Genomic DNA, 15,326 nt, shown 5'->3' with positions numbered 1-15,326 from the left:
CTGTTGCGCCACGACAGGAACTCCTGTCTTGCACTTTGAATAGCTCTTTTACCCATGCGTGCTTTTGCAGCATCATGCTCTAGGCATTTGGAAAATATTGTCTTGCTAAGTTATGCAAGGCTTTAAAATGCTGGCATTATTTCATCATACAATATCCAAAAGTCGCAGTCTCTCTCATCAACAAGTCTTGGGGATTGGGAATCTGCTAAGTTCACGGGGGTAGATGCAAGTTGAACAGAATTCTAATTTTGCATAAAAATTTAAATTTTATCATTGATGCAAATATTATCAGTTGTTTTCCATGAGGTGATAAGCTCCTTTGTTCATTTTTTTGAAAGAAAATATCTGCTGAGTACCCCAAGTCTGAATAATAATAATAATTTTTTTTTTCCGACAGTCTTTCAAGTAAAACTATTGTTCCATGAAAAAAGCGGTTAGTTTAGTTTGTAGCTCCATCACTTACAGGTGTTTTTCCTAAGATAACCATTGCACTTTGATTTGTAGCAGAGGTGCTTTATGAATACTCCCATTTTAGTTTTTTGTTGTTTTTTGCTTTTTAGGGCTATGCTTCTGGCATATGGAGGTTCCCAAGATAGGGGTGGAATCGGAGCTGCAACACCACACATTACCACAGCGACACCAGATCCGAGCCTCGTTTGCGACCTACACCACAGCTCACGGCAATGCCAGATCCTTTAACTCACTGAACAGGGCCAGGGATTAACCCCATGTCCTTATGGATACCAATCAGGTTCATTACTGCTGAGCCAGAAGGAGAACTCCTGAATATTCCCATTTTGTAACACGGAATGTAAAAAAAAGATGTATGCAGGGGTTTCGATTTAGTTTTTTATTGCTTCATGAGGGACATTTCATTTTTTTTTTTTCTTGGCCACACCCGCAGCATGCGAAAGTTCCCAGGCCAGGGATTGAACCCACATCACAGCAAAGACCTGAGTCACAGCAGTGACAATGCCAAATCCTTAACCCACTGAACCACCAGGGAACCCCATCAGGGCCATTCTTAAAACTGCCCTCCATCTTTTTTAAAAAAAAGGGGGAATATGTGGTTATGAAAAATACAATAACTGCTAGTAAGGTTTGGTGCCACTGCTTCTATTCTTGGTAAGGCGCCTGCAGTCTTACCCACCGTATCATTTTATATCATCAGTGCATGTGTTAACATCGTGGAAAAGAAGTCATATTCGTATTAAAATGAGAAGAGCCTTGACCTTATGAATCTTCTGAAAGGTTCTCAGGGATTCCCAGAGGTCTGCAAACTACCTCATTTCTCATTTTAAATAACACCATCTAGTATCATACCCAGTTTATCTTTTAATTTTCTAAAATTTTTTTGTCTTTTTATTTTAGGGCTGCACCTGTAGCATATAGAGATTCCCAGGCTAGGGGTCGAATCAGAACAGTAGATGCCAACCTATGCCACAGCTATAGCAATGCCAGATCTGAACCGAGTCTGTAATCTACACCACAACTCGTGGCAACACAGGTCCTTAACCCACTGAGCGAGGCCCGCATCCTCATGGATACTAGTTGGGTCCATTACCGCTGAGCCACTACAGGAACTCCTTAATACCCAATTTTAAAAAATAGAGTGGCCTGAAAACCAATTTTTTCCCTAGATTTATCTTTCTCGTACAATCTTATTTTACTGACAAATGTCCTTTTATATAGGTTTTCTCAGGAACTGCAGTTAAAAGTACAGAAAGATGCCAGAAACATTTCTTTATCTAAAAAATTCCAGAATAGAAAGAAGGAAAAGGAAAAAGATGATTCTTTAAGTGAAGAAAGAAAAACACTTGTGGTACAGGTAAATTTCATATTTTAATGTGTATTAAATTTTATTTTTATGTTATTTTATTTTTGTCTTTTTTTTTTTGGTCTTTTCTAGGGCAGCACCTGCAGCATATGGATGTTCCCAGGCGAGGGGTCAAATTGGAGGTGCAGCCGCCAGCCTACGCCACAGCCACAGCAACACGGGATCCTTAACCCAGTGAGTGAGGCCAGGGATCGAACCCACATCCTCTTGGTTCCTAGTTGGATTCGTTAACCACTGAACGAGGAGACAGGAACTCCCTAATGTGTATTAAATTTAAAATTTAATGTATCTTTCAATTTGAGGTGGGGGGAAATAATGAAGATCTTAAAAGTTTCCTGAGTGTGTAACAAGTTAACTTTTAGCTTAGTTATAAAAATGTATCTTCTGTATAGACATGGCCTGTTTAAAAAATCTTAGCATATCATGCACTGAATGCCTACTGAGTACTAGCCTGTGCAGTAGAGCTTATCAGAAAATTGCACTCATCTGAGAACATTTAGACATGTGTGTTGCACACAAACACAAGAACACAAACACATACACATGCCATTTTTTTCCTTAAATGATACGAGAGTATCATTTTTAGAATTTTATGCAAAGGAGATTTTTTTTTTTTTGTCCTTTTAGGGCCGTACCTGTAGCATATGGAGGTTCCCAGGCTAGGGGTCTAATCGGAGCTGTAGCCGCCGGCCTACGCCAGAGCCACAACAACGCGGGATCCAAGCTGCCCATCTGTGACCTACACCACAGCTCATGGCAATGCAGGATCCTTAACCCACTGAGCGAGGCCAGGGATCGAGCCTGAAATCTCATGGTTCCTAGTCGGATTTGTTAACCACTAAGCCACGACGGGAACTCCCTGAGTTTAATTTTAATTCCACAGGTGGAATAAGAAAAACAAGGGCACAAGCAGGTGTGATTATCTCTGGAATTCTGCTTTAGTTGATAAGTTCTTTATAGAAAGGCAATTTTTCATCCTCCTCAGATCCTTGATGTTGTTAACTTTTGTCTTCATGGTCAGGATACCAATGCTGATCCCAAAGTTAAGGATTCTAAAGTAATTAAAATAAAAGGGTCAAAAATGGATGGAGAAAAAGTTGAAAAAATCAGTCGAGCTCTGAATGCCAGCTGTCTCCATGACAACGGAGCGAGCCACATCAAAACAGTGCCTTCAACAAGCCTCCGAGACTACAGCAATGGCAGCGTGGACCACACAAGAAATCCAGTCATGGCGATTCCCCCACTGGTACACGGTTTCTCTGCAGTGGCCCCTGCTGTGAATTCTGGAATGGGGACCATCCCAGGAGTTCAGAGTTACAGGTATGAACTAGGAACATCAGGGCAAAGATATTGTTTAAGGACATATTTGCCAATGGCAAATATTTCTCGAGTCAGCCACATGTGTATTTACTTTCAGGCTTCTCAATGCTATTCATTCTTGTTAGGTTGCTGTTTCAAAAGACTTCCTGGCCCATGTGATGGAAATTATTAGCATTTGATCAAAAAATTTACCTGAGTCCTGAGAAAATTGGGTTGTATTGCTTAAGGTGAAGAGGATCTATAGCCATTTAGTCTAGTAATCCAAAAGGAGGTTGTCATAATTAAAGAGATAATGAGACAATGGGTTTTGAGAGTCTGCTGCTGCACAGTGTGGCTATGGGCCTTTGGTACTACACAGAAATTCCTTGGGGGAATTTTGCTGGAAGAAGGTCATTTATTGGAGTTGGAGGCTGGGAGGCACGAGGATAGTGGTAAAGTACAGGATGTTTCCCCAGATCTGTGAACATCTATGTTTAAGAATAGGCAGGAAGTTCCCATGTGGCACAGCCAGTGAAGGATCTGGTGTTGCCGCAGCTGTGGCGCAGGTTGCAGCTGCATCACAAGTTTGATCCCTGATCCAGGATCTTCCATGTGCCACGGGTGTAGCTGAGAAAAAAAAGTAGCACCTGTGGCATGTGGAAGTTCCCAGGCCAGGGATCAAACCTGCACCACAGGTATAACCCCAGCCACAGCCATGATGCCAGATCCTTAACCTGCTGAGCCCTCAGGGAACTCCCAAGAATAGACATTAAATTTTGATTAAACTGCCTGTCATTTGGTGTTGGATTGTATGATTTTATTCTTGAGAAAAAATTACTCCTGGTTCTAACAGTTTTTTTTTTGTTTGTTTTTGTTGCAGAGTGGATGAAAAAAACAAGAAGTATTGTATTCCATTTGGTAAACCAAATAAACATTCTCCGTCAGGCGGTTATAATATTAATGTGACCACATCGGTAAGTGAGCCGTTGTTGAGTGGTAGGAGAGCAAGCATTAGTCATTTCTAACTTTTGTTAATATTAAATATGATAGTGAAGAACTGAGAATTTTATTTGGAGATGTATCATAAAGTGGAAACTTAATTATGTATATATCGTCCCAGCCTGTCAAAATCGTAAATATGAAAGTCTTAAATTTTTTTTTTTTTGTCTTTTTGCCATTTCTTGGGCCGCTCCCGTGTCATATGGAGGTTCCCAGGCTAGGGGTTGAATCAGAGCTATAGCTGCCAGCCTACATCAGAGCCACAGCATCGCGAGATCCGAGCCGAGTCTGCGACCTACACCACAGCTCACGGCAACGCCGGATCGTTAACCCACTGAGCAAGGGCAGGGATCGAACCCGCAACCTCATGGTTCCTAGTCAGATTCATTAACCAATGCGCCACAACTGGAACTCCCAAAAGTCTTAAAATTTAAGTTTGATAAAGTTTAATAAGTCCGGACATTCAAATATAGATGCTATTATTAAAATAACATCTGTTTTAATTTTTTCATTAACTGTAAACTTTTTTTTTTTTTTTTTTGGTCCTTTTAGGGCCAAACCCGCAGCATATGAAGGTTCCCAGGTTAGGGGTTTAATCGGAGCTGTAGCCGCCAGCCTACGCCAGAGCCACAACAACGCGGCATCCAAGCTGCATCTGCAACGTACACCACAGCTGAAGGCAATGCAGGATCTTTAACCCACTGAGCGAGGCCAGGGATCGAACCCACAACCTCATGGTTCCTAGTCAGATTCGTTTCCACTGTGCCACAACGGGAACTCCGAGTAACTGTAAACCTTCTTAATCTAACGCTTGGTGATCAGTTTTTTTTTTGGGTAGATGAGAAGATAAATTGTCTTATCTTACTCATATCAGATTTTTGATGAAAGTATTCTATTTATTGGGAGTTCCTGTCATAGCTCTGTGGTAACAAACCTGACTAGTATCCATGAGGACACAGGTTTGATCCTTGACCTCGCTCAGTGGATTAAGGATCTGGCGTTGCCATGAGCTGTGGTGCCGGTCACAGACGCAGCTCGGATCCGATGTTGCTGTGGCTATGGTGTAGGCTGGCAGCTGCAGCTCCGATTGGACCCCTGGCCTGGCAACCTCCATATGCTGCGGGTGAGGGCCTAGAAAGTAAAAAAAAAAAAATTATTATATTTGTTAATTTAACAAATATTTATTGATTATCTACTATGTGTAAGATGCTGGAGATGACAAAGTCAGTATTTCTCTTCAGGAGCTCACAGTCTAGTAGTGAATCAACAAATTAAAACGTAGCGTCAGATTGCAGTAGTAGAAGCCTGTCAAGGTTCAGTGGTCTTCTGAAAGTTCACAGTAGCATTATTATGTTCAACACAGCTGCCAGATGCTTCTTTAAAATTTTTTTTAATTTCAGGAGTTCCCGTCGTGGCGCAGTGGTTAACGAATCCGACTAGGAACCATGAGGTTGCGGGTTCGGTCCCTGCCCTTGCTCAGTGGGTTAACGATCTGGCGTTGCCGTGAGCTGTGGTGTAGGTTGCAGACTCGGCTCGGATCCCGAGTTGCTGTGGCTCTGGCGTAGGCCGGTGGCTACAGCTCCGATTCGACCCCTAGCCTGGGAACCTCCATATGCCGCGGGAGCGGCCCAAGAAATAGCAACAACAACAACAGCAACAACAACAAAAAAGACAAAAGACAAAAGAAAATTTTTTTTTAATTTTAAATTTGAAGTATAGCGGATTTACAGTATTGTGTTAATTTCTCTTATGCAAGAAAGTTGTTCAGTTATACACACACACATACATATATACATGTGTGTGTGTATATATGTATTCTTTTTCATATTGTTTTCCATTATGGTTTATTACAGGACAGTGAATATTGTTCCCTGTGCTGTACAGTAGGACTTTCTTGTTTATCTGTCTTAAATATAGTAGTTTGTGTCTACTGATCACAAACTCCTAATTTATATACCTCCCTCCTTTCTCCTCTGGTATCCGTACATTTGTTTTTTATGTCTATGAGTCTGTTTTGTAAATAAGTCCATTTGTATCATATTTTATATGCCATGTATAAGTGATATCGTGATATATGTCTTTTTCTTTCTGACATACTTAGTATGATAATCTCTAGGTCCATTCATGTTGCTGCAAATGGCATTATTTTATTCTTTTTTTATGGTTAGTATGATAATCTCTAGGTCCATTCATGTTGCTGCAAATGGCATTATTTTATTCTTTTTTTATGGCTGAGCAATATTCCATTATATATATGTATGTATGTATATATATATCTCACATCTTCTTTATCCATTCATCTGTTGATGGACATTTAGATTGCTTCCATGTCTTGGCTATTATAAATAATGTTGCTGTGAACATTGAGGTGCATGTATCTTCTTGAGTTAGAGTTTTCTTCCAGTATGTGCCTAGGAGTGGGATTGCTGGATCATATGGCAACTCTATTTTTGTTGTTTTAAGGAAACTCCATACTGTTTTCCATAGTGGTTGCACCAACTTATATTCCCACCAACAGTGTAGGAGAGTTCCCTTTTCTTTACACCCTCTCTAGCATTTGTTATTTGTAGACTTTCTAATGATGGCCATTCTGACCATTGTGAGGGCATGACTCCTAGTTTTGATTTGCATTTCTTTAATTAATGATGTTGAGCATCTTTTCATGTGTCTATTGGCCATCTGTATGTCTTCTTTGGAGAAATGCCTTGGGTCTTCTATTTTTTGATTGGGCTGGGTTTTTGTTGTTGTCATTGTTGTTGAGTTGTAGGAACTGTTTGTATATTTTGGAAATCAAGCCCTTATTGTTTGCATTGTCTACAGATATTTTCTCCAGGTCAGTAGGTTGTCTTTTTGTTTTGTTTATGATTTCCTTTGCTGTGCAAAAGCTTCTAAGTTTGGTTAGGTCCTGTTTGTTTATTTTGTTTTTATTTCCGCAGAATGCTTCCTTTTAAAGTTAGGTCAAATCATCATCCTTCTTCCATTCAAAATCCTCCATTGGAATTCCCATCATGGTGCAGCAGAAAGGAATCCGACTAGGAAGCATGAGGTTGCAGGTTCAATCCCTGGCCTCGATCAGTGGGTTAAGGATCTGGCGTTGCCGTGAGCTGTGGTGTAGGCCGGCAGCTGCAGCTCTGATTGGACCCCTAGCCTGGAAACCTCCATATGCCATAGGTGTGGCCCTAAAAAGCAAAAAACAAACAAAACAAAACCCTCCCTTGGTTTCTTATCTCCAAGTCAAGAGCACAGTGTTTCAGGGCCTATTAGTCCCTGAAGGACTCACCCCATCTGTCTCTCTCACCCTTGGTTACTCTCATTTTTGATCACTCTATTCCAACCACATCCATCTCCTGGTTCTTCTTGGAACATGGCCAGACATATTTCCACTTTTGGGTTTTTTGCATTTGCTATTTCCTCAGTTTTAGAGCATTCTTTCCCAAAATAATCCAAAGAATTTGCTTTTTCTCCTCTTTGGCTTACAGGAAACCTTATTGTGAGGTCTTCCCAAATATTTATAACTCACTTTGTCTCCCATTATTTTCTCCTCTCTCCTTGCTTAATTTTTTTCCCCTTGTCTTAGCTGAAATCATCTCGATTCTCTTATCTATATACTGTCTCTCTCTGCCCCCACTGCCCCACCAGGATGTAAACTTCTAAGGCAGAGACTTGTGCTTTGTTTGTTTTCCTCTTTGCTCCGTCTACACCCAGAACAGTCTCTAGTGCATTGACGCTGCTTACGAAATGTGGTGAATGGATTCTTCTGCCAGGGAAGGGGAGGTGTGGATGCACTCCCAAAGGAGTCTTTTTCTCATAGAATTCCTTCTCTACCTCTCTCATTATCCTCAGAGCTGAAAAAAATAGAGCCTTCTTTTTATATTTCTTTTCATATCTCTTATGATTTAGACATGGCATTTGCTTTTCTTTTAAATTATTTTTAGCCTCTATTTTCTGTACCCATAATACTTTCTTTTTTGGTATCCCCTACCAATTTATTTGTGGATATTTTTGTGTTTTACTTTCCTGGTCTGCTTTGGAAGATTTTTTTTTTTTTTTTTTGTCTTTTAAGGGCTGCACCCAAGGCATATGGAGGTTCCCAGGCTAGGGGTCGAATGGGAGCTGTAGCCACCGTCCTACACCACAGCTCACAGAAACACCCGATCCTTAACCCACTGAGCAAGGCCAGGGATCGAACCCGAAACCTCATGGTTGCTAGTTGGATTCGTTAACCACTGAGCCACGATGGGAACTCCTGGAAGATGATTTTGATTGCAGTCTTTTCACAGCTGGCTTAGGACCATTTTGCTAGAGTTGCCATCACCCTTCTTTCAGGTACTGCGTAATCAACGCTGGCTGATAATTTTAGGTCTTATTTCTGTTTATCCTTCTTTGGAACACGATTAAGAAAGAAGGTAAAGATTAGTGGGGGAAAGACCCACAGGAGCCTTTTTGTAATGAAAATTAACAGAGGTAGAGAGCTAAGCCTAAACTTTCTTCAACTTCTAGGTGGAGTATCAGTGCAGCTCTCCCACGCTTTATGCCCTGATTCTGAGATGTGAATATATATTATTATAAACATCTCTTGTGTATTTTGCTTGTCACCTTTTGAGTATATAAATCTAGTAGTTTGGACTCATTTTATTTTTTTGTACTTGCAGATTTTTTTTTTAAACTAATTTTGTTTTATAGCTGATTTGAACCAAGAGCCTTAGCGCTCATTCTACAGGACTTCTGAAGACTTTCTGGGAGGCAGATTTGTGCAATTCATGGAATATTAAACGTGAGGCCTCCAGAACCTCAGTGGCTTAACATTGGCATTATATATCTTCATGTGTACATGTCAGTATACATGCATATATGTGTATATACATGGACATACCTATGATTTCATTATACAAGTGTGGTGTTTTTCCTTTTAGCCAATCACATAATCTCTGTATCATCTGTTTTGAAAATGTGGAAAAGAATATAGAGTTTCTGCGATTCTCAAATGAAACCTTGGAAAAATGTCCGATTGACAAAGGTGCAGAATTGAAGTGCTCCTGTTTTCCCTCTTTATTATTTTTTTCAGACTTTATCAAATACGAAGTGATAGTATTACAAAAGACTAGGAAAAGAATGACATTATAATCTTTTACTTAATCAACTGTATTTATAGGAAGATAGTATCATTTACTAACTCTGAGGCGCAAGATGAGGACAAATATTTAAAAATAAGTGAGGAGATTATTACTGGGAAAGCAAAAATCAAGCCAGGAGATGTGATATACACAAGACAAGAGGGTCTTCTCAGGATTTTGGTGACGATACCAAGGATGTGCTGAAAAGCCCAGCAAGTGTCATAAGGCCCGACCTTGCAGGCTGAAGGGCCTTGATGCTCAGGATTGATGCCCATCTCTCAAACCTTCACTGCTTGCCAGTGCCTACTGAGGGCTGGCAGATGGGGGATGAGAAACTCACAGCCACCAAGCAAACCACTCGTTGGCAATGGTAAGAAATCCAGTGAGGAAGAGGTTTGAAATAATTGGGTGAGATTGTTTTGTATGTTATTAATGTTCTTCAAAGGTTGACTTTTTCTAGTTTTCAATCCCATGCATTTTAGGCTGTGAACGAAGTAGTTACAGAAGAGCGTAAGCTCATGTGGAAGCTAATTCATTTGTGTTAACCATTCTGATGCTGTCAGGTTGCTAGTGAAAAGAGCCTACTTCAGGCGAATAAGAAAAGAAGGGAATTCTCGAAGACAGATGTCCGTTTGCCTGAACTAAACTACAATCATCTTCCTGAACTAAAAGCCTTGGAAGGCATTGGTATGTTCGTTATGCTTTTACTTTTTCAGCCCTTTTTTTTTATATTATTTAAAATGTATATTAAATAAACTATTAGAATATGAAAAATAAACATGTATAGTAACTTTACATATTTAAGTATGTGAATATGTACAGGCTTATGTACCCTAACTATATACTGAAGGACAGATACAAAATGTGGAAAACTAACAAAAATGTCTAATTTTCTCACTGTGTTCATGCTTATTTTTGTCTAGCTCGAAATTCCAGGTTGATAAGAAAAGAGAACAAAAATCTTTTAGAATCTCGAATTCCTTCTCTGGCCACTATTGACTTGCACACTCCGGGTATCGCATTACATCAGGTACAGAAACACTCGTATGTCCCTAGGGTCTCTCTCATACTTCCCATTTAAGTGTCTTAGGGAGAGCTTGCTGTTAAGGATTGGGCAGGTTTACCAGTGGGATCTACAAAATTTTGCTTGTTAAACTTGGTCTTCTGGTTCATTGCATTGAATACCTTTTTTTTTTTTTGCATATATATGTAATTACATAAACATTTCCTAGCTTACAGTAATCGACAAAGTCAGAGAGTAAGATGAAGCCCTTACTTCATCTTCTGCTGTGTCAGCAGCTTGAGCTATGACTAGTTAGTTCTAATCATCTGCTATTTGAATGAGAATTGGGATTTGGGGGGAGAAGGACTCTTACTGAGAATCTATAATGCCCAATTATTAACTTGTAGGTATTGGGATCTCCCCTGCCAAATGATTCAGAGGCTGATTTACCTCGGGTGGAACACCAGCACTGACTGTCATTTGGGTAGGTCTGGTTTCTCACACGTGAAGCCATGTAACGTCTTACGAGGAATGTTTTGTAGCTTGCCGAAGCTATAGATTCTGCAGCTGAAACATTTTCCAATGATTGACAGCATGAGAATTCCTGATAGAGAAAGAGTTATACTACTTAAAAAAGCAGTAGTAGCGTTTGTCTGTGGGATTTTTTTTTTTTTTTTTGTAGTGCTTACATCTCTTGCTTTCGGACTGATCCCCTGTGTTTTGTTGGATACAGCAATGTGAATTTAGGATGACAAGTGCTATGGAGGATATATATGTATTCCCCCTTATCAGTTGTTTGCCTTTGGGGCTCATAAAGCAAAAAAGATTAAATGGCTCAGTGGTTAATGGACCTGAGTAACATCCATGAGGATGCAGGTTTGATCTCTGGCCTCAGTCAGTGGGTTAGGGATCCTGCGTTGCTGTGGCTGTGGTGTAGGCCAGCAGCTGTAGCTCTGAGTGGACCCCTCGCCTGGGAACCTCCATGTGCTGCAGGTGTGGCCCTAAAAAGCAAAAAAATTAAGAATAAAAAATGATTGCTTGGTAATCTTTTCCCTAATAGAGAGGTATCAGGTCTATACTAAATAATTGTCTTTCTTTTAAATATAACTTTTTAGTCCTAAAAACTAAAAATCAGACCTTTTAAGGTGATAACTTGCTATTTGATTTCAGACAAGTCATTCAAAACTTAGTATCTCTAATGGTGTGAAATGGGTTGATGATAAAATACCACGTTCTACAACTGTGTTGTAGAAATTAATCTGTTAACTTCCACAAAGCACTTTTTATTTTTTTATTTTATTTTATTTTATTTTATTTTATTTTATTTTATTTTATTTTATTTTATTTGTTCTTTTTATTGCCCCACCCTCAGCATATGGAAGTTCCTGGGTTAGGGAAACTAACCATATGTAGCTGCAGCTCCAGGCCTACGCCATAGCCACAACTACAGCCATAGCCACAGCAACATGGGATCCGAGCCACATCTGTGACCTGTGCTGCAGCCTGTGGCAACGCTGGGCCCTTAACCCAATGAGTGAGTCCAGGGACCGAACCCACATCTTCACAGAGAGTAGGTTGGGTTTTTAACTTGCTGAGCCACAATGGGAACTCCCCACAAAGCACTTTGAATATCTGTGACATCAAATGTGAATTTACTGTGAAATAAACAAATCTTAAGTTTTAGTTTCTCATTTTCACAGGTCCCTTCCAAGACCTACTAGAAGTCATTGCAATGCATTTGTTATACATACTGTATAAACTGAAAGCTCTATAAATCTTGGGCCTATTTTGTCAAAATTGGTCATTATTTACCTAAAAGGAGATATTGTGCTACATTCAATAGTTTTGGTGGGTAATTATCCTGAAGATTGTCTTTAAAATCTTGTTTTTGATACATATGATCTAAAGTTTTCATAGACCACATATACCAGTATAATCAGTATATGCAATGTGAGAAAGCAAATGAGGTAGAAATCAGTTTCTAGAAGATTCTGTGTAAACTCCTTGGTGACGTATATCCCCCTTTGCTTTTAGATGCTGCTCTTGCACTTGAGGCGACATCCTTTTGCAATGAAAGTGCAGACATCCTAGAAGAGCTTTGTGGTTTTGAACATTGGCTTCTGAGCTGCCTGCATTTTTCTTAAGGCCTCACAGAAGATGACAAAGACTTCCAAGTGTTTCAAAGGAAGATCTAACAACTGTCCCTTCCCACCATTAGCCCATCACCTTTCAAGTCCACTGATGCCTTTCCAGCATATATCCAGTGAAAGCATAGTGATAGGGTTCTTGTTACAGGAATGTGTATTTACTATTAGTAGATTGTGTATCTAAAGTGAGTAAAAAAAGGGGGGGGAAAAGAGAAGCATTTAAAAGGTCATGATACTTAATGCATCGAACCGTGTGAGTTATCTGTGTAAATGTGTGTATTTATTTGGGGGTGGGTTTGGTGGAGGTGGGGGATGCACACTAGGATCAGTTTGAAGAAAATAAAAAAAAAAAACAAAAAACAGCTAGGATCAGTAAGAGAAAATGTTTCCTTTACCCTAACTTATCCATAAAACACATTTAAAAATCTTGCTTGTTTCTAGCCTTTAAGGAGAAATGTAACTGCTCTCTGTGAATAGATGTATATCTTTGGTTCTGTGATTATCCTTGATGTTTGATCAGTGTTACTGTGCAAATCTGGCCTCTCTGCCAAAATTCTAAGACCCACACAAATGCAAAGTTCACAAAGAAACCCTTTCTCTCTCACGACCTGGTGTGACTCTGACATTGGACAGTCCTCTGTTTTTTAAGGTTCTGGTGCTCATGTTTCTGTGTGTAGGAACATGATTGGAGTGAGAGTGGTGAAGGAGAATTTTATAAGTCTACCATGGAGATGAGTACTGTGCTTCTTTCTCATTGGGGGGAAAAAAAAATTGAAAACTAGGTGGTGGAAGCAGGGTTACCCATTGACCAGGGCTGATTGCTTCTCTCTGGGCCACTGGCTCTGGAACGGCCCAGCTGGAGGGGCTCTGGGGATGGATGTCCACTCCGATAATTTGAAGGAGACAGTAGACATAACCCAGAGATGTCCCCGTCTCCTTGCTTCCCCAAACCCTCTGGTCTTCCCCAAAGCTGTTCACCAGGGTGCTTCCCCACAGCCCACACGACGTCTTTTCTAATGCACTGGTCCCCAACTTTCGGGTGGGAGAGTTAAACCAGTTGGACTCCAAGCTCTTGGCTTCTGGGTTTTGCATTTATTATTTTAGAGAGGTTGTTAAGGGGACATGAATTTGTGTGGATGTTTTTTGCCCTAACTAATTAACAATGTATTTTTTTTCCCAAAAGGCATTGACTAGAACTTAACGGAAAAACTTAATAGCACTTTTCTCTCTTACTCTAAGGAGCTGAGTATTGAAATTCTGACCTTAGACACTTGGGCTTCAAAAGAGTTGGACATCCCATAGGAGGCAAAATAAGGGACTTCGATGTAGTGTCTACAGGTGATTCAACTAAAATTTCTTGATTTTGAAGCTGTATCATTAACCTCTGGCCAGGTGTTTGACTAGATTGGCATGGTAACATGCTGAACAAAATTGGTGTGTATAAGTATTAACAGGCTTCACATTAAAATATTATTATTTTATTTTGACTTTGGAAAATATTTCCAGCAGACTCTATAGCATGGAACACAGATAATACTTAAAAGCTAAGTGTTTCTTGACGTTATTTCAATGTTATTTAAAGATCAGTGTGAAAATAGCACCTCGATGTTGGAGGGTCTCAGATCAGTTACCTTTTCATGTCTCTCTTTGCTTTTGGTATTTTTTTTGTTTATTAGAACATTTTGTGAACCTTAGAATTAAAGAACTAAAAAATATTTACTACAGTCTAAGTTGAGACTTGGGGATCGTATCTGGTTAGAACGTTGGCAGAACTTAAAAAAGATCTTGCAAATTGGGGCCATAGGTAACTGAACCAGAATAATCCCTTTTTTTCAGTTTAAGGTACTTTGTCTCACTTTACAAGGATATGATTAAGCCACTAACTAATAGGAAAGTTGTGTATGTACTGGTGGGAGGAAATGGGCTTGCTGCGTGTATATATGTTTTAAAATGAATAAATGTTATATCTTACTGAGCTCCAAATATGGTTTGTATTTACATTTATTTAATTAAGAGACCATGAATCATATATACAACATTGTGTCATTTTGACAAATGTTTGAAATAATCTGTTAATTCTCTTTTCAAAATTTTATTTTATTTTATTTATTTATTTTTGTCTTTTTGCCATTTCTTGGGCCCCTTCCGCAGCATATGGAGGTTCCCAGGCTAGGGGTTGAATCGGAGCTGTAGCTGCTGGCCTACACCAGAGCCAGGGCAACGCGGGATCCAAGTCACATCTGCAACCTACACCACAGCTCACAGCAACACCGGATCCTTAACCCACTGAGCAAGTGCAGGGATCGAACCCGCAACCCCATGGTTCCTAGTCAGATTCGTTAACCATCGAGCCACGACAGGAACTCTTTTCGAAATTTTAGGTATGGGGGTGGCAGCTTAATGTTCTGTGGAGCCAGTGACATAAATAGCCTAGTCCTAAAGTTCTGTCTTGTACAGACTACCTGGTAAAGGCTGTGATAGACGCAGGTGTAGAACCTGATTCTCCCAACTGAGAGTCCCTTGCTTGCCTAGAATAACTGACCTCCTATAGAAACAGGAACATAGAAGCTCTGTTTTCTTAGGTGACTCTCATTTTTGGTTCCTTCATCTTAGTTGTGCTACAACATAAAGCTGGATCTGTACAAAGTTATGGGTCGGCGTTCTTGTTGTGGTTAAGTAGGCTAAGGACCCAGTGTTGTCTCCGTGAGGATGTAGGTTTGATCCCTGGCTGTAATCAGTGGATTAAGGATTTGGCGTTGCTATGGCTGTGGTGCAGGCTGTAGCTGCAGCTCCACGTTGACCCCTAGCCTAGGAACTTCCATATGTCACAGGTATGTCTTTAAAAAGACAAGAAAAGTTATAGGTAAGACTAGACTGAGAAATGTGATTGACCTGTTTTCTGAGGCCTCCTCTATGTAACTGAACCA

The 15,326-nt window shown here is 40.0% G+C and overlaps 1 protein-coding gene across 1 annotated transcript in view; it reads left to right on the top strand.

Annotated features, from left to right (window-relative positions):
- CDKL2 (cyclin dependent kinase like 2) overlaps positions 1–14,382 on the top strand; it is a 29,786-nt gene extending 15,404 nt beyond the window's left edge. The window contains exons 8-14 of the mRNA XM_047798932.1: positions 1,693–1,828; positions 2,859–3,157; positions 4,017–4,110; positions 9,813–9,936; positions 10,173–10,279; positions 10,660–10,736; positions 12,287–14,382. Of these exons, the coding sequence (XP_047654888.1) occupies positions 1,693–1,828; positions 2,859–3,157; positions 4,017–4,110; positions 9,813–9,936; positions 10,173–10,279; positions 10,660–10,725 (826 nt within the window). The 3' untranslated portion in view covers positions 10,726–10,736; positions 12,287–14,382. The remainder of the gene's footprint in view (positions 1–1,692; positions 1,829–2,858; positions 3,158–4,016; positions 4,111–9,812; positions 9,937–10,172; positions 10,280–10,659; positions 10,737–12,286) is intronic.
- The last annotated feature ends 944 nt before the right edge of the window (positions 14,383–15,326 follow it).

Source organism: Phacochoerus africanus, chromosome 10 (assembly GCF_016906955.1).
Source record: "Phacochoerus africanus isolate WHEZ1 chromosome 10, ROS_Pafr_v1, whole genome shotgun sequence".
NCBI classification, from domain to species: Eukaryota; Metazoa; Chordata; class Mammalia; order Artiodactyla; family Suidae; genus Phacochoerus; species Phacochoerus africanus.
Note: the sequence above shows the minus strand (reverse complement) of the source record. Positions and strands in the feature narration are given on the sequence as shown.